Source organism: Diprion similis, chromosome 3 (assembly GCF_021155765.1).
Source record: "Diprion similis isolate iyDipSimi1 chromosome 3, iyDipSimi1.1, whole genome shotgun sequence".
Classification (NCBI taxonomy): domain Eukaryota; kingdom Metazoa; phylum Arthropoda; class Insecta; order Hymenoptera; family Diprionidae; genus Diprion; species Diprion similis.
The window spans coordinates 13,139,139-13,157,781 of NC_060107.1; the positions used below are offsets into that span (position 1 = coordinate 13,139,139).

The 18,643-nt window shown below is 37.2% G+C and overlaps 1 protein-coding gene across 1 annotated transcript; it reads left to right on the forward strand.

The window, feature by feature from the left end:
* The first annotated feature begins 6,346 nt into the window (after nt 1-6,346).
* Nucleotides 6,347-15,796, forward strand: LOC124404288 (ATP-binding cassette sub-family G member 1). The gene is made up of 9 exons (XM_046878313.1): nt 6,347-6,802; nt 10,158-10,275; nt 11,896-12,091; nt 12,205-12,352; nt 12,578-12,817; nt 13,624-13,743; nt 13,825-14,097; nt 14,171-14,427; nt 14,654-15,796. The coding sequence occupies exons 1-9, from the start codon at nt 6,580-6,582 to the stop codon at nt 14,990-14,992; spliced, it is 1,914 nt and encodes a 637-aa protein (XP_046734269.1). The 5' UTR covers nt 6,347-6,579; the 3' UTR covers nt 14,993-15,796.
* The last annotated feature ends 2,847 nt before the right edge of the window (nt 15,797-18,643 follow it).

The window sequence follows — 18,643 nt, forward strand, 5'->3', positions numbered from 1 at the left end:
AATGATGATATCCTTTGACAACGAATTGCGGATATAACTGCAACATAACGCAGGTGAAAAAAAAATCCACCAGACTATAGAATGTCTTACAAAGTCGATTTTGAAGCAAAGTGTAAAAATTACAAAACAAAGTTTTGACCAGTGAAGTATTTAAATATCACGTCATTTCGTGAAACTATAGCGCGGTTTGTTAGGCTGTCAATTGCAAAATTTCGATATTTATAATATCGAGAAACTTATTCAAAAGTGATTGTATGAAAAATCTCACTCGGAAGATATAATAAATTACTTTAGTAATTAACATAAAATGCTGAGGTGATTTGACCTAACGAGAATGATAATTAAAAACGGATTTAATTATTTTATGTGATCCAAGAGTGTCTCGTATTGTTTAATTTAAATAACTCACGAGTTTTGACTTTTTGATCTCAGATGAACCGTTTTAAATTCAATTAAAGAAATTTTTTTTTTTTCCTTATCAAAATCAATAAACCCTTCTCGAATTGACTGTTTGGTTAGCTGCGCTAACCAATCTTCAAACAAGTTAATATAACTATACGGACAGCATTTATATCGCATTGAAATTTGGGTAAACATTTTGGTACTCTGATAAATTTTGTCAATTAAATTCATTGGCTGTAGCCGATAGAGTGACTCTTAGAATAAAGTTATAATTACACGAATGTAATTCTGTACTTCCAACATCATCAGCCACTGAATTTTCCAGTTATAAATCTGGTCCCGATAGATGTGTCTAATTATAAGTCAATTACGAAGGTGTCACAGGTGTGCCAAGTTGATATAAACGCCTGTTCGCTGGTTTTATTGCTAAATGCATAGTGCAATAATCATGCGATTTTATCACAGACGACGATACGAGCTGTCCGTCAACTTTCCACGGTCGGAAACACGAGATACGAAGCCCATGGTCACTATCCGCGATTACTGTTGATATCTTTCTCCTCCCCACTATATGCGATCTACTTCTCGCGATGAAAAGCGAGTGTGATGAGCAGAGAGTAGGCATTAAAGTATCGGGAGACAGGAGATCGCAAAATCGTTTGGAAAGTCTCTGTGATTTTCCCTTGTTTGTTCCAAGAGCTTATTGTCAGAATTGTCGATTGTATTTACTTCAGTCCGCGTTTCAGGCGACTCTCGACGCCACCGTAGAGGGAGAAATTTGAGCAGCATGTTCATTCCTCGATTGGTCAATGGTGCAAACTTTTCTAGTGCCGCAGTTCGAATTGAGAAGTGAAACCGAGAAGTTGTAGATTCTCGGTGTCGATCAAGTTTCTCAAGTCTCTACTCCGTCATCACGGTTCCATTAACGATTCGTAACTTATTTCAAGCATAATTTGTAATTACAAGTGTAATGTAATAGTTTCATTGAATGCTTGTTATGGAACAACGATTTTATACACTCTTAATACCGTAAGTACAGACTTCAATCTTACTCTTACTTATCCATCACACATGTCATTCCGATCAACTTTCTTTTCTCAACACTGAACAAGTCTCGATGTATTCAACCGCTCATTTCTCTTCAATGGAAAATCATTTTTAACGTAACAAATGACATTTTTTTTCGCCGATAATGGAGAAAAGGTGTTCGTAACTAGTGCGTTGTTGATATTATTAAACTATCCATCTTAGGCTGCTCAAAACCGTGACTTTAGGACATTGCACTTCGGAAAATGATTAATTGGTTCGTTTATTTCACCAGATATTACTGTTACAGTTATAACCGCAGTTTGTAGTATTAACTGATTGAGAGAAATTATAGATTTATTTTTTGTATCATTGTCGCTCTCAATCTGTAGGTCATTTGCTCTACGATCAATTCTTCACTGAAATCATCTAGATTTGTCTTTTGGTTCCAAATTCTGTGTTCCGTAATGGATCCCGGGCAAAATTTTACTGGCAAATAGAAAGGTTATAAAAAAGATAACAAAAAACTATCGAAATTTTTTATTCCACTGGGAAAATTTGATCGAGCAATAATCTTGAGGTGTGTTGCATCACCTGGACTGATCATTAAGAACGCACGAAACAACATCACTGCATGGCTTCTGCAATGTATTCGTTTATGTACAACGACCTTGCTGATAATCGCCATAATTATTGACAGTCTAAAGCGTTGAATGTACGCATCTTTCCGTAGTATTTTATTTTATCATGATGTTTTTGTACTCAAAAATAGATCTGATGCAGCGTGAATCGATTGAGGTATCTTAAGTAATTACGTTACAATTGACCATCGTAGCGTGTTCATCACGTTATCGCGAATGTAATAAAAAAATTCTGAGTCACTATTACGCACAGGATTAAAATTCTGCACGGATCCTCGCACTTGACAATTCCTAGCTCGTATTTTAATCGTGCAAGAGCCGCTTATCTACGTCACACGTCACGGTATCTCGACTCTCATTGTGAATTAATCCTCGTGACCTGTGCAAATGTCTGTCGCATACTATTGGATGATGATGATCATCACGATGGTTAGTCAATTATCATCTCTGTCAAAGGAAAAAACAACTATGATATAAAGCAAAGTACTATTATTTGCTTAGGGAACACGTCAGGCTTAATTATCATTCCACGTGGGTACCCCACATCAAGTCCAATCATTTGTTGTGTATTCCAGTATCAATAACTGCGGAGTAATCATCGTCATCACCGTAACATTTGTGAGAAATAAATTCTAGCGTATGTTTTTAATTTACAATTACAACGATAATGTCGAAGAATTTTTTACTCGAAATTCTTGCAGGCATTCTTTATGGAATATTCAACATCCATTTTGAGTATTCAGGATATGTCTTCCGTCCTTGTGTGTGTGTATATATATAATAAGTTCGTGAGCTAATAAGAATAAGTACTCAACAAAGCCTGGTTACAAGTTAGCGAGAATGAATGCTTCGCATTGTTCGTAAAAAGTGATAAAAAGGACACTGTCAGATCGCATTCCTTGTACCTCGTAGAATAATTTGCTCGTTGCAAGTTATCAAATATCGTTCACAAATGTTTTCTTTTATCTTTGTCTGCGTTATTTATTACTGTTTGACTAATAAAAACAACTACCGATGTTTTTTTTCTCTATGTATAAGTAAAAATACAGCCAAAACCATCCGGTTGTAACGCAGTAATACACGCGGTTCGTTAATTGTCAACAGTTACAAGCATGCAATATCGGTTTGAACCAAGGCTGCTTTACTGATTACCACGTCTGATTACAAGCGTTGATCAATTGTATACGTATAATGGAAAAAGTGGCGAGTGAACAATGAAAACAAACTGTTGATCAAAACGAAGGTCGGCTAAAATCCATAAACTATGTCCAAAAGAATAACGTGTCTACCTATTGCGGTTGTTCGTTGAAGTGTGAATCTATAAACGATCCTTGCAAAACAGCTGCATGTAGACTAAAAACAAATTGTATTAAAATGAAACCTAGCCGAGTATGATTTCGCGTCACAATACGCCTTTGAATTTCCTCGTTGGGAGTCCGATGTGTTCGATGATGGTATGTGTAGCGGATGCAGAATATAACACAAGCCTGTATTGTTCAGCGTTCAACCAGTATGTATAATTCAACTGGTTTAAACATTTTTTTAATACGCTATCATGGCTTGCTAAAGCGTGAAAACACGACGTCGACATTTTAGAATTGTACAAGTTTCGTGTAACATGTTTTTCGCACTCGGATTTGAGCTGCGATCTATCGATCTGAACTTTATTACCTACGGGATGTGGAAATGGAATAAGAACAGATCGATTTAGCTGCGGGTTGAAGGCTATTTGAATTTCACACACTGACGACCGTCTGTCGTACTTAAACGGAACTTGCGCACTGGCTCCCGGAGTCGAGGAACCCAACCTAAGCTCGTGTGACAGGAACGATATATTTGTAACGTGAGCTTGTGATGGTGGTGCTTTTAACGGAGTTACCAGGCGTCGGTTCGAAGTGTGTCCACATGTCATAACCAACGAGAACTGATTTTTTAGTGGTGATGAAAATCGGATAATCAAGCCTTTTAATCTAGTCGAAGAATTAGGTGAGCTAAGCGTTTGATGATACATTTTTCCACCCACAGTCGCCATGTTGGTCTTGAGTCTAACTGCAGGGCCGGCAACTCGTCATTTTTTGGGGTATGGAGTTCGTTGTAGAAGCAAAGACGAAAGGGATTGTGCATTTAGTTTATCACAGTTATACGGTATTTTGATTAACGTTATTTATTTTCTTGAGTGAAATTTATTTCAATAAAAAAAAAGAAGTTTTTTCGTTTGATTTCATTCAAGTTTTCGCCCCCACCAATTAGGTATGTTTAATTTGACAAATATGTTTCGCTACCTTTCCATGGTATGCATGGATTACTACTCACTGACCTTACCGAAGTCATTGTTGGTGGGTTGGAGATTCGTGAAAATTTATGCGGGCAGTTTTTAGCATATTTCACCTTGACCGTAGTTGACGTACGCCACATGGCCTAGACGCTTAGAGATAAAAGCGACGGTCTTGATTGGGTTTCGAGAGAATCGTGGCTTTCATTCTTGTATTTTTTCTCTTTAACTATAAACAATGCTGTTCTTATTCCTTCTTTTTAACTTCGGGATTTCATCTCATTAAATTCTGGTTTAATTAGTTCATATTCGAGGGATAATGAATCCTTGACACTTTAGTTCCCGATGATCAAGTACTTACAATTGATATGAGATCAGACTGACAGTTAGACCTTGGATATTTATGTCCCATGAACAGTTAATGAAAAGCAATTACTCGAGCTAAAAGATAAAGTTTATCAGACACTGCAGAGGGAATGACTTATATGGTACACAAGATATCTCTTGGAAGTTTTTCTTATTGTTAGTACTCACATCGTTGTACCAGTTCATCGATTTCAGTCAGTCAAGGACGCTGGATGGAGTCACATGATTCGAGAAATAAATTTTCCTCATTCACATTGAAACAGGTCTTTGTATCATCTGTTACATTTCTTTAAGCGAAATCTCTAAACCATGAAATGTGTTTTCGGAAGTACAGAAAACCACGAATTATAGGCTAGCAGTACGTTAACATTTCGACAAATGAATTAGACTAAACGGCAGCAAGATAAGTCTACTGAGTTATATTGATGGCAATGTGGCAAGTTTTAAAAACGAAAATTAGTTATAACTTTTCCGATGGACGCTGGAAAAAAGAGATTCTCAGATACGGATGAAGCTAGTAACGTTACTGTAACGATGCATGTTTGAGAAAAATCGGTACTTTACATTTTGAGGAGTGTTCGAGTTTCAGTAAATCGTTGCAAACAAAATATACTTCAATTTTGAAAAGTCAACTTCTTCAAAATCATTTTTAAATTATCTAATAATGATGATTTTTTCGCCTAAGATTTCGTTACGGTATAACGTTATACTAACTTCAGCAGCTTGATATTGTCAGACGATTCATCTCATGCGATCCAGAAGGTTTCGAACAATGCGAATAATCGTTGTGGTTTCTTTTCATTTGTCTGTAAAATCAAGTTTTTTTCATGCTGAGAAGAAAGTTGTTCCAACTGCACATTGACTCAGAATCAGAGTTGACGATGCACAAAGGAGCTGGCACGAGGGTCTACAATTCACTCATAGATCACGTGACAAACGATTACAACGATTCCAAGTGATATCACGTGATTTTTCAACTGTTTTTTCGTAACTTTGGGCCAGCGTGGAAACTTGTCTCGCTTGAGTGAGCTTGCACTTTGAATGTTTAAACACTGTTTTCATAGAGACTCGTTTATCCGAAGGATACATTTATTGTTAGTTGTGCTTAGTGTGTTTAAAATATTTATCAATACCATTTTTTTTTTTTTTTTCTGCGTTGTGTTGAATACTGATATTTACACTTCAGTGTTATTGAACCACCAAACATCAAGGCTGGTGCGTGATATTTGAAGGATTCATTGATACTTTCAACTTGTAATTACTCGAGAAGAAATGTTTTTATATGAGTAGATAAATTTATATGAAATTATATTTCAAATTTGACCTAGTAAAATTAGATGAGTTTGAATTTGAAATGAATTTATCCAACTTCATAAAATTTTCTAGAATCATACAAATGTTTGATATAATTTTACACGATTTCTTAAATTTGGATAAAACATAAGACTATATAAAAATGTAATAAATTATGTAAAATTATATTCGTATAATTTCATATAATTTTATTTTCTCAAATTTGAGATATGAGTTCATTTATTTAAATTTGTCCGATGATATGAGAATGTTTTTTCCCAGGGACGTACATGAATCATTTTTACCATTGTGGTTTTGCGGTTTTTCATGTTCCAGGTACAGGAAGATCGAGTGAACAATTGTTACCACTGGATATAAAATCCTTTCACACAGTGTCGCGAGATAATAAGAAAAGTACAGTATCAGAGAAGGACACACTGTCTGCTGAAAGAGCAATGCTTGCTCAAAGCAAATCGTCACAGCATTGTGTTGCAAACGGTGAAGAGTAGACAAAAGAAAATTTTACCAAAGTGACCAAGTTTTTTATAAATCTCAATTCGACGAATATAATCGAACAGTATGGCGAGCGTAACTTTGACACAGTGTTCGCCAGCAAAATCGACGCTGAGTTGTTGCCAAGGCGAGGATGGAAGTAACGAGAATGTGCGGGTTCAGCATACGAGTAATAACAATTATCTCCTCCAGGAGAAACATTCATTCCCGAAACGACCAGAAGTTGATTTGGCATTCAAGAACGTCAGATACCAAGTCAAAGAGTGGAGTATTCGGAACGTGATTCCAGGTAAGAAAATAAGTCATTCTGATCCTGATAAGTTCCAAGTTTCATCTCATGCCTGAGTCTTGTTGTTTATGCACACTGCAGCCTTACGTCACTTTTACATACATTTTAAAACGAGCAACGAAATGTGACGTAATTGAAATTATAATTCAATCACACGATCACTGCTCCTCCAGCGATTTTTAGTCCATTTCATTAGTTATTTCGTTTTTGAGAAGCTGGAAATTTGGTAGCATAAAATTTCAGCAATATTCGAAAATATTGACTCGTTGAGCTCAACGATTGGTTAATTTTTACAGTCTAGATCAGCGGAAATGGAATATTTTATCTTTGGCTGCTGTTCAAAAGAAATACGTTTCACCTTCTTGTTTCTCCGTATTTTTGCTAATCGTTTTTTTCCTCATTACGTCAGTGGACTCCTTTGCCAAAGAATCGATGTATTATTCATTTTTTGTCAAGGAAATGGGACGTTACGTAGATGTTAACACGGGTGTGATTTACATGCACGGAGGCGATATGAAAATGAAGTTAGTAACGTTACTTTAACGATTAATGTTTAGGAAACATCGTTATTTCCGAAATATCTTAAATTTAGTAAACTTTTACAAACAAAGGATAATTTCATTTCGAAAGGTCAATTCCTTGAAAGTTAATCTAAAATCAAGGAATAATGATTTTTTTCCTGATGTTTCGTTGCGTTAACGTTACCAACTTCAACGTCACAAGGAAAGTTCATACGAACTGTTCATATACTTTTATACAAGACCGATTATCCTTCAGCAAAAATTTTCCAATAATGTACTTTTACTTAGAAAGCTCCACTGCTGATTTTATCTTTCTATGAATGACTACAAGTTTATTTATTAGTAATGTAAATCGCAACCAATTTAGTAGGATGATCAAAAACGAGGAATCTGTGAGAAACTAAAGTTTTGTGTTGTAGATATAAATCGAATTCGGTGAAGTTCTCATAATACCTATACAGTGCGCGATATACCTGAGGCTCTATGAATTAGGTCATTGAAATTGAAACGAGGTTCACGATCAGTTCTTTGCCCCGTTATTAAATATCAGCCAAAAAGATCTACACAGGTGTTCTATAACTCGAAACAACAAATTTTCACCTTCACATATATCGTCATTTATTTACACGAACAGTTCGTCAAAACTATTGCCTCCGTAACGTTTCCGATGTTATTGAGTTTGGAAAATATCCAGAAAGTGTAAAGTAATAAACAAAAAACACCGAACACCCGGTTATAATTACCTGTGTACACCTGATTCTGCGATAATGATGTTGACGTTGCGTCGAGAGAATCTCGTAAATTATTCCAACCGGATAAATGCAACGTAAACATTGTTTCTTGGAATTAAAAATTCACTGTCAAATTGACAAAATACGCGATTCAATCGTCTTTGAATCACCAGAGGTTATTGGAATCGCCGAACTACCATCGGCACAAATTACTTTATTCGTATTTTGTATTGATACAACAAAGCAACACTCGATCATACTTGTATGCAAAGCTGAGTTCACACTTGGTTTATTTGTTGACTTTACGTTTAACACGTTAATTCTAAAATACGTATTATATTCAACGGCAGAATTTCAACAGGTACAAAGTTCAACAACCAGATACTAATTATCAATTTCGATACTATAAATTCCGATAAATGAAACAGGATAGAGTTTTATTCTCTCTCTAGCATCTCATTAATGATTGTCTCAATAATGTAGTTTTTTCCACAACCGATTGTACGAATAACCTTTGTAGCTCTCAATTAGCAGACGCTAAAAATTGTCAATAAGGATCTGAAATGCCGTTCAACCTCAACACATACACATATATATATATATATATATATATATATATATATATATTGTCAAAAATCGTAAAAAATTAAATTAAAAAAATTACATTTTCAGTATTTTGTTTGATTTTTAATTCATGTCGTGGTGTATTGTTATCGATTCTTTCTTACTAAATTGGTGAAAAAAAATGTATGAAATCTTAATACGAATATTAAAAGGTCGCTCGAAAAGATCTGAAGAAATAGACCAAATGATTGAAAAAAAATTATGAGCGACCTTTCAAAATTCAAATATTGAACTGAAACTTTTGGAAACTTATTTTTTTTTTCGTCTATAAAATTATACCGTAACGAGAAAAAAATTAAAAAAAAAAAAAAATCGATTCTGACGATTTCTGAAGTTTTAAAAACTACGAAGCGACCTCTTGAAAACTTTTTTTTTAACTGTCCTTTAGAGTGGGCTCTTAAAACATCAAAAACTAACATTTTGTCACACGGGACTCGAAAAAAAAAAAATATTCGGTTTTTTTGCGCAACCTTAATATACTTATTTTTGCCGATATTCCAGACCACTCGGTGTGTCCCATCGACACTTGGTGCTTCGGCTTCCACAAAATAACGGTATCGGTTGTGTACGCTAGCCACAGAAGATATCTGGTCATTCACATGTCACACCACGTGCTCTGAAAATTCACGGCAAACGGCATTGCGCCAGTTTGCGTCACTCGCTAGGAGATTGACCGTAGAATATAGTTAGCCTTGAATAACAAGCTCCAGACTGCATAGCTTCGACGACTACATGGATCACACCAATAAGCATGTAATTGCTAAACAAGCACGATGTCAAGAACTTGCGTACAAACTGACATTGAATCTATCATAACAAGCTTCACAGACTTCTTCCGTTTGCAATGTGTCGGACGATTTTTCGTCCGTTCGTAAGACGAGATGACCCCTGGAGTTAAAGCGCTGACTAATTTGTATATGCAACATTGAATTTGTCGCGTAATATATCCACGAGTATGATGTTTGTCGCGTCGACTTTGATCCGTTCAGGTTCCAATTAATCGACAACATAAAGCACAGCTCATGTTTTCTGAAATTTTTCCATCCAACATCTGTTGTCTTATCACCTCCAAGAGTTACGCTGAGGTTTCTTATAACGTAATGGCCAAGATGTCATTCTCATTATCGTTTGAGGGAAATACGATTTCTGCATTACACGTTATTTTCCATTGCCGTTTCTCATCGCGCAAAAACACTTTAACCAGTCAACCGCGCAACAACTGCATGACCATTGCGCGTGTAATTCAGATCCAAACTCTCTTGCGTAAGATGAAAGAGAAACCAGAATCGCAAGAGTAAAAAATGTTGATCCCGACGTCAGGCTTCCATTCAGGGCTAAATAGTTTTTCATTATCATAAGAGATAATCGTTACTGTCATTTTTTATCATCAGGACGAACTGAATCAGCATGTTTAGTCTAAAGGTAAACACATTCACGCTTTTTTTCCTCATCCTCATCCATATGTGCAATTGCTTGCAGCAACGAAAGAGATCCTTCACGGTGTCAGCGGTGAATTCAGAGCCGGTGAATTGGCTGCAATAATGGGACCATCGGGTGCTGGAAAATCAACATTGTTAAACGTGCTTGCCGGCTTCAAGTGAGTATTGACTTGAACACCGATAATCAGTTACTTGGGATAATATGTGTTTGGATTATTTAATGGAGGATTTATGATGCTCAATTAGAAGCGAATCGCTGAATGTCACGTACGAGTTCAAAGGCTATCGGTTCTTGTTTGAAACTAATTTAAGTCGCGATTGCTTCATCCAAGTTTTTCATAATTAGCTTTCGGACGTACATCCTGCATGCTTCTGCAGAGGTTTGTCCGGAACCGAGTTGCGATTAGCGAGGCATTGTGAATTACTACGGATTGCATGTTTACGGGCAGGTAATTCTCCTGGGACAGGAAGTTGTAACGTGGCCTGGTGATGTAACGAAGGCATGTTATCATCTGCATGTCACTTTTGTATCCTCCGGGCTTCGGGCATAGAATTAGGAACACTCAGAGTGATGTTTTAATGATCAATTGTACCTTTCGGAGATCTCAACCGTAAACGTCCACAGATAATCGACACACTGCTGTCGCAAAGAGCGATGATTTACTGCCTACTTGTCCGCTTTCTACTAGCCGTCTTATGATGTACTGTTGCTTGTCCTAGTTAAACGCCGTCGCCGAATAATGCCGGCTCAAATCGTACCGGGGAAAGTGCTATTAACAATAAGAAATGGCAAACGCACGGGTTGCGAATTTTTTAAGTCGTAATCGTCCAACATGGCTTCTACATTCCGTTCCAAGTTTCGCTTTAAGGTGCTTATAAAGATCCGTTGTACACCTCGAAAACGCGGGGATGCAAAACTCCTATACCGCTCAAGCGATCAGAGTGAAACTTGGGCAGTTAATGCTTTATTTTGGCAAAAAGTGGAGCGACTTTTTACTTTTTCAAAATTTGGAAAAAAATTTTACAGATTGGTTACCACCCACAGAAATTGCTCAAATTTTCACAGTTGCACTGAATGGATCGAACTATCCGGTATGATGCCACTCGGCGGTGATAAAACACACGTTTTGAACCCAGTCCCATGAGATTTGATAGTGAAGTGACTAAATGGCAACTGATCTGGTTTTCGATTACGAAGAACACCGAAATCTAATTTTGGTGACATTTGTCGGTAATTTTTACCGACATTACACGCATACATTACCGACATGCGTGTATTGTCGGTAACAAATGACGCCAAAATGAGATTTCGGTGTACTTCGTAAGCGAAAACCAGATCAGCTGCCATTTCGTCATTTCACCATCAAATCTCATGGGACTGGGCTCAAAATATGTATTTTATCACCGCCGAGTGGCATCATACCGGATAGTTCGATCCATTTAGTGCAACTGTGAAAATTTGGCCAATTTCTGTGGGTGGTAACCAATCTGTAAAATTTTTATCAAAATTTTGAAAAAGTAAAAAGTTGCTCCACTTTTTGCCAAAATAAGGCATTAACTGTCCAAGTTTCACTCTGATCGCTTCAGCGGTATAGGAGTTTTGCATCCCCGCGTTTTCGAGGTGTACAACGCGTCTTTATAAGCACCTTAAGGTGCGATTTTTCAGCAAATTTCCATGTTTGTTCGACTCATCACACTTTTTAGTCCCTCGTTTATTTATTCGAAATTAAACTCTTCATTGTGACACTGATTTTTACTCAAATCACGTTTATGTTCAGCGTCTATGGTGCGGCGGGTGAAATTTTGGTCAACGGAAGGGTGCGGGTCGCTCACAGTGAAAGGTGGAGACGAACTTCCTGCTACATCCAACAGGATTCGCATCTTCGGGCAGGTTTAACGGCTGGAGAGGCGATGACCCTAGCAGCGCACCTCAAACTGGGCTACACAATTAGCTCGGCTTACAAACACACGCAGGTAGTTCCATTTTCCTCATCGAAAAGTCGATCGCTCGATTCTTCCATGTCTAGTAGTCACAGTAACCCTCAAACCGAATCCAAGCAAACTCTTCAATCTCATTTTAATTCCAGGTATTAGAGCTTCTCGAAATGCTGGGCTTGAGCCACTGCTACGAAACACTTTGCGGTCGTCTGTCTGGTGGGCAGAAAAAGAGGCTTGACATAGCCCTTGAACTTCTCAGTAATCCCTCGGTTATCTTTCTTGACGAGCCTACAACAGGTAAAGAAACAATTTTGCAAATTTAATTCTTGCCTAATAAATTGTCCATGTAATTATAAGCTACATGCTTCTTTCATCTCGTTGTGAAAGTCGACAAGTGATATTGAAACTTGATACTTCCATACGAGAACACCTCTACCTACAGAGAAAACAAAATTATTTTAATCATCATAGAAATCTAGGAAATCTGTTTCATTTTTATCAATCAAATCCTTGGATTCGCAGGTCTCGACTCGGCATCGTGTAGCCAGTGCATTGCACTTTTGCGAAGGTTGGCCAAAATCGAGAGGCGCACAGTAGTTTGCACGATTCACCAGCCGAGCGCGTTACAGTTTGAAATGTTCGATTCTCTCTACGCTCTCTCGGCTGGCCAGTGTATTTACAGAGGACCGGTGCAATATTTGGTACCTCATCTCTCCTCCATTGGAGCACAGTGTCCGTCTTATCACAACCCCGCCGATTTCCGTAAGTTTCATTCTTCATACCTTCGACTAGAAGTTTCTGGATAACCGTTACTTGACCCGATCACGTTTGCTGATAATACCTAACTTGTGTTGGGAAATGCAGTACCGCGATGACTTCGTTGTGGAAATTCATTGTTTGTTAACGGAATTTACCGGACGTCGATAAGAAATTATCTACACTTAAAAAAAGGCAATGTTTTTTGCCTCCGTTAACAGCTAGTTAAAGTTCGTATTATGTAACACTGTGAGCAAAATACAGTTGAACAAGACTACGTTCACGTACCTCTTCGAGCAATTAAAAAGTAACAGGATTCGAATTACTTGTATTGAAATTTCTATTTACGCCACACTACGTGTGAGCAATAGTTACACACATTTTAATTTATGTTTCAAGTACCCCGTTGTTACAGCCTTTGCCTTTCATCTTTATGACTCAAGTGTTGTATGCCAATCTCCTGTCATGACTACGCGCGATTTCTCTCTACAATAGAACACTAGCTGGGACGCAATACATTTCACAAATATTTCTGCGTTGATGAATTTTTATTATAAACTAACGGATGCCCGCAAGCATTTTCGAAAGAAAATAACCGGTTCGAAAAGAATTTTTGACTGATCGTTTGAAGAAAGGGCAAAATAATACGAACAACTCGCGATTGGGGATTTTAATAATGGAATCACCTTTAAAGATATTTAATTACGTTATGATTTTTACGTTTTGCAACCTTGACCTCATCGTTCGTTTGAATGTGAAGTAGATGAAAGGTTGAGATAAAGTGTAGCGAAGAATTTCTCGTTTGCTTTCAGTGATGGAAGTAGCGATCGGCGAGTATGGTATTGCGGTAGACAGTTTAGCGATGGCAGTGAACGAGTCGTCCTGGAATTTCAAAAAGCCAGCAATCACGGACTCTAAGCCTAATGCTGGAAGTGAGTATAACGAGCAATATTCGTGGTAGTTTCTAGTTTTTAACGTCGTAGTTCGACTGCTAACGTCTTTACTACTCGCAGTTGTTCTAGAACCAATTCCCAAGGAACCACCACCCCCGGCTGGCTTTCTCGCCCAGTGTTTTCTCCTCTACAGACGTAAACTGCTCTGCCTCAAGAGGGATTATACTTTACTGGTAGTGCGATTGCTCTGTCATCTATTCATCGGTGTGATATTTGGTTACCTCTACAGAGGCAGCGGTTATCGTGCCAACGGTGTCCTCGCCAACTACGCATACCTCTATGGATCATTATTGTTGATCGTTTACACGGGGAAGATGGCTGTTACCCTAGCTTGTGAGTATACCGGAAGCTACGAATCGATAAACTCTTTGAGACACTTGAACTTAATTATGCTTTGGGGTTCCAGTTCCATTGGAGATGCAGATTCTCACGAGGGAGCACTTCAACCGATGGTATCGACTGGCTCCGTATTATCTCAGTACCTTGATGTTCGAGGTACCTTTTCAGGCCGCGTGTGCTGCCACTTATTTGGCGGTCAGTTACTGGCTTACAGGCCAACCGATCGAGTCGCATCGAATTTTGTCCTTTTTAATCGTCAGCATAGCTGCCAGCCTCACTGCTCAGGCCTGGGGCTTCTTCATTGGAGCAACGACGCCAGTTAGGGTATAGATGGATTAACAAATTCTTCGATTAATCTCGTCTTTCACGAGTGCAAATTCAAGTGTCCTTGTTTTTTTTTTGTTTTTTTTGCAGAAAAAGATTTCTCCACTTTCAAATCCTTGTCTTGATTCAGCCTCTTCCTTTCACTCGCTCTTTCAAGTGCCATTGCACCACTCGACTCTTCAAGCAAGCAATGTCAGAAGTGACTGGATATATTCTTGTGTTTCAGATTGCTGTGTTCGCTGGGCCCATAATTGCGGTGCTCTTTTCGGTATTCGGATTCTGCATACGCTACATGGACACGCCGTCTTACTTCCGTTGGCTCTTTCACATATCCTACTTCAGAGCCGGATTTCACAGTCTCTTGTACACTGTTTACGGATTCGGAAGGAAAGATTTGAGCTGCGACGACATTTACTGCCATTATAAAAAACCCAACATATTTCTCAGTGAAATGGAAATCAGCGACACGAACGTTGTCAACAATTTTGTTCTGATCGTCGTAATTGGCGTGTTGATGCACTTGCTTACCGCTAGTGCTTTGTGGTGCAAGTTAAATCGGAGATAAGAACTGTTATGCACATAATACATGGCTTTGATATCAGTCGACACTTCACAGCAACTCTTCTACTCTACGTTGTTACATTTTTGACGAGGTGAGCTTTTGAAATTTGAAATCATCTCGAACGGATTAAGCGGCAACTCGATACAGGGTAGTAGTCCAGTCGTAGATTACGAAGGAATGTCTGTATAATGTAGAATGTGCAAGTATTTTTATAATGGACGCTGTGATAGTACATCAATTTCTGATACCACACCGGTTAAAAAATTTTTTTTTGCCAAGGTTTGAGGTCTAATTTGATTGGAACGATTGTGCCGAGACATCAGACATTTAACTGGAATATCATTGTATTGTTTTCTTTCACGTATTATCGTTGAGATTTTGCAGCAAGTAGAGAGAGAGAGAGAGAGAGAGCTGTCTCACTAATTGACAAATGATTGTAATTATCGATGCAGCGTTGATTACATATTATATGAATATTATTGATTATGACACAGATCGATAGGTTAACAATAAGATAGGAGTTGTGGAAACCGCTCAAGTGCTTTAAAAACTATTTCTTATCTTATAGTTCTATCGTAAGCGTAACGTTACCGTGCATAGATTACCATCCATAAGTTGGAAATTTTTTTCACAAGGTAGAAAAGCGAGAAATTTTACAGGGTGAAGCGTTCCTCGATTTGTAGGCATATATGTTGTGATAGCGAGATAATTTTATGATAATTCAAAATTCAAGCGGAGGCGTTGATTTATGTATTTTTGTATTGTTCGCACCTTATCAAAATATAATGAAATTAAATTATTAGAAAAATCTTAGTTGGGAAATCTTTTACATTATAATGAAAAAAATGAACTCGTTGGAAAAAAGACTTACGCATCTACATGACGCACAAGACTTTCGTTTGACGATATTGTAATGTATTCGACTGCTTTCCTCAGTGAGTAAGTCCTCAGTTATGTATTCAAAGCACATCGTTTTCTCTCGAATGAATACGCATGCACAAAAATGTTGTTCAGATTGTAAACGAATCTCATTGGCATGCTTACGTCTCGTTTACTTAAAAATTGACGGAAAGTGAAATTGAACATCTGAAAGTCAAACGGTATGTGCAGGTGTAATGATTCAGTCATTCGCAGCGTGAGTTAGCAATTTTTTGCGATAATTTGCAGCAAACCGGAAATACGAGGGAGATAAAAATAGATATTAACGGACGAATTAATTACCATTTAAAAGTGAGAGCTACTGTTTCGCTAAGGTCAAGACCACTCGAAACTGTGACGCTTGGTGCTGTTTAATTATGCTTTAAAGTAAAACTTTTCAGAAACAGTTAACAGAGCGCAGCACCGTGTTACTTATAGATCTTTTAGACTTGATCGAGAGCCTGGTCGATAAGCTAGTAACCGTCATTTCAATGGATCGGCGCGGTCGATAAGTATCGTACCGTTATTAGCAGCGGTAGGTAATCGAAACTTTATCAACATCAAAATTTCGATCGTATTAAGTTTCGTCAAGTGAAAGTAAACGTGTCGTTGCAATGACCAACCAGTGATCAGAAACTGCCATTCCATCACTTTTTTTATCCCATTCAATTTTTCAACATTTCAATTTCAATTTGCGAGCGAACTGATTGAACGCTGATCGACTAATCCGTCGTTGTTCGTTTCGAATGTGGAACTGTAACGTTGCATCTTAACGCCATAGATAGTGATTCACAAAAATAAAAATACCGATAATACTTAGTCAATAATTGCATTGTTTTACGCTGAGGATAAATCAAAGTTATTTGTTTCTTTGGTGAAGTAACAAAGACTTTGATGTGTCAGTTTTACTTGGATCACCTTGTACTGAATATATTCAAAAAACAAAACGACATTTTCGGTCTGTGATATTGCTTTTGAAAGCATATAGCTATAGAAATGTGAGAACACGCGTTTCGGTCACAAACAAATTTAAATGTAAACGAATGGCGATAGAAATTAAATTCAAAATAGCATGAATTTCTAGGATTTCCAATTTTAAATTAGGCCAAGTCTAAACTCATCAATGGTCGAAAATAGTGACAAAATCCAACAAAAGTTGCTTAAGATTACTTCTAGGAAAAAAGTAACTTGAGGTGGATTTAGTGATTAATGATTATTGATGAATGATTAGTAATTTTGCAACAGTTTTCTGAAAGATGTATTTTTATTTTTTCTTGTCGTGCATTTACTCGACAGTCAACTGAGAAAACTGCGCAAAGCAGTTGGCTGCAGCGAGTCAGAGATTTTGATTTAATTGTAATTATTGATGTCGGTTGGTAAAATTTTTTTCCTCATAACAATCTAAGAGATAAAGATGTCTCAATTTTTTTCGAAAAGAAATGTAAAATTATATAACTCCATGATACGTGTACAGAGCATTTCTCAAAGTAGTTTGTTTGCTCATCTGTCATGAAAGGTTGAAAAAACCGCTCTGTTCACAACATGTAGTGATCAGTTATCAAGACTCAGTTTCATTATCATTTCGTCATATTTTTGAATGCTATCATCCGTCGGAGATGTCTGTAGCACGTAATCAAACACAGTTACGTGTACCGACACTCGTGCTGTAATATAACCCGGGGAAAAAAAAAACTTTATTTTGAGTTTATATTTAAATAAATAAATTTTGATTCTAAACATCGAATGATAACAAAAGTCATTGGTCACTTATGAAGTTTGCTTTTGCTTATTCACGCTGATAAATAAGTCCTTAAGTTTTTTGTCGATAGCTATAATACGGGTGCATATCCAGAAGAACAAGGAAAACTTTTTCACCGAGACATGATGAACTTTGAACGACGTTTTTAGGTCCAGTATGATGAGAGTATTATGGGAGATTACGTTTGGGGTTAGATACAAAAAAGTTCAACCAAACATAAAAGTACGAAAAATATTAATTTTTGATACTTTGTTTATCAATTCTTTTACACTTGTAGATTATTATTAATTATATTATTTTTGAATAAGTGATTTAAATGTGAAACTAAAGTTTGTTTCATTGTTATTTAGAATAAATATTTGAAGAAATAGGTGAATTTTCTTAAAATCAGAAATATTGTTCCAGTTTCTACAAAAGCAAACTTTATCTATTAAAACAATTATTTCTTTTAATAGTTTCGTGGAAGAAATAAAAATTTCATATCTAGAATCCAGACTCAAAATTTGTATTGACCGGCGACAATCAGCTTCAAACAATGGGTAAAACCAAATTTTGCATGTATAACAAAATCGTTCTTCGGATACTGGACAATGTTCCCTTCCTTGAAGTATTGAAATCTGCTTTTCCAATATCTCGCCTGCGATGAATGGGAAACAAAGTAAGACATGTAAGATTCGTTTGCCGTTCTATTTTATATCGCCGAGTACAAAAGAGAAGGACAATTTATGAATACGCATAAGGTAAACGTTCGTCTGATGAACTTTCACAACCACTGTACTGAATTGATAAGGTTTTACTAACGACAATGGCAATTGTAGTAACAAAATAGGTTGAGCTTAGTGCAGCCGCACCGCAGACAAGCCGTGGGTACAAAAATAGTCAAAGACAGTAGCGCCATTCCCTTGCAAACATCACCTCAAAGTCACAAGTGTAAGCCAAAGTATCAAGCAGTCGCTTGAATACCGATGCGCAGGTTG

What these genes read in the sequence shown, in the direction of transcription:
- LOC124404288 (XM_046878313.1), top strand. Translation starts at nt 6,580, where the DNA reads ATGGCGAGCGTAACTTTGACACAGTGTTCGCCAGCAAAATCGACGCTG. An exon ending in CGGCTTACAAACACACGCAG is followed by an intron (nt 12,092 to 12,204) that starts GTAGTTCCATTT and finishes TTTTAATTCCAG; the next exon opens with GTATTAGAGCTTCTCGAAAT. An exon ending in TCTTGACGAGCCTACAACAG is followed by an intron (nt 12,353 to 12,577) that starts GTAAAGAAACAA and finishes TTGGATTCGCAG; the next exon opens with GTCTCGACTCGGCATCGTGT.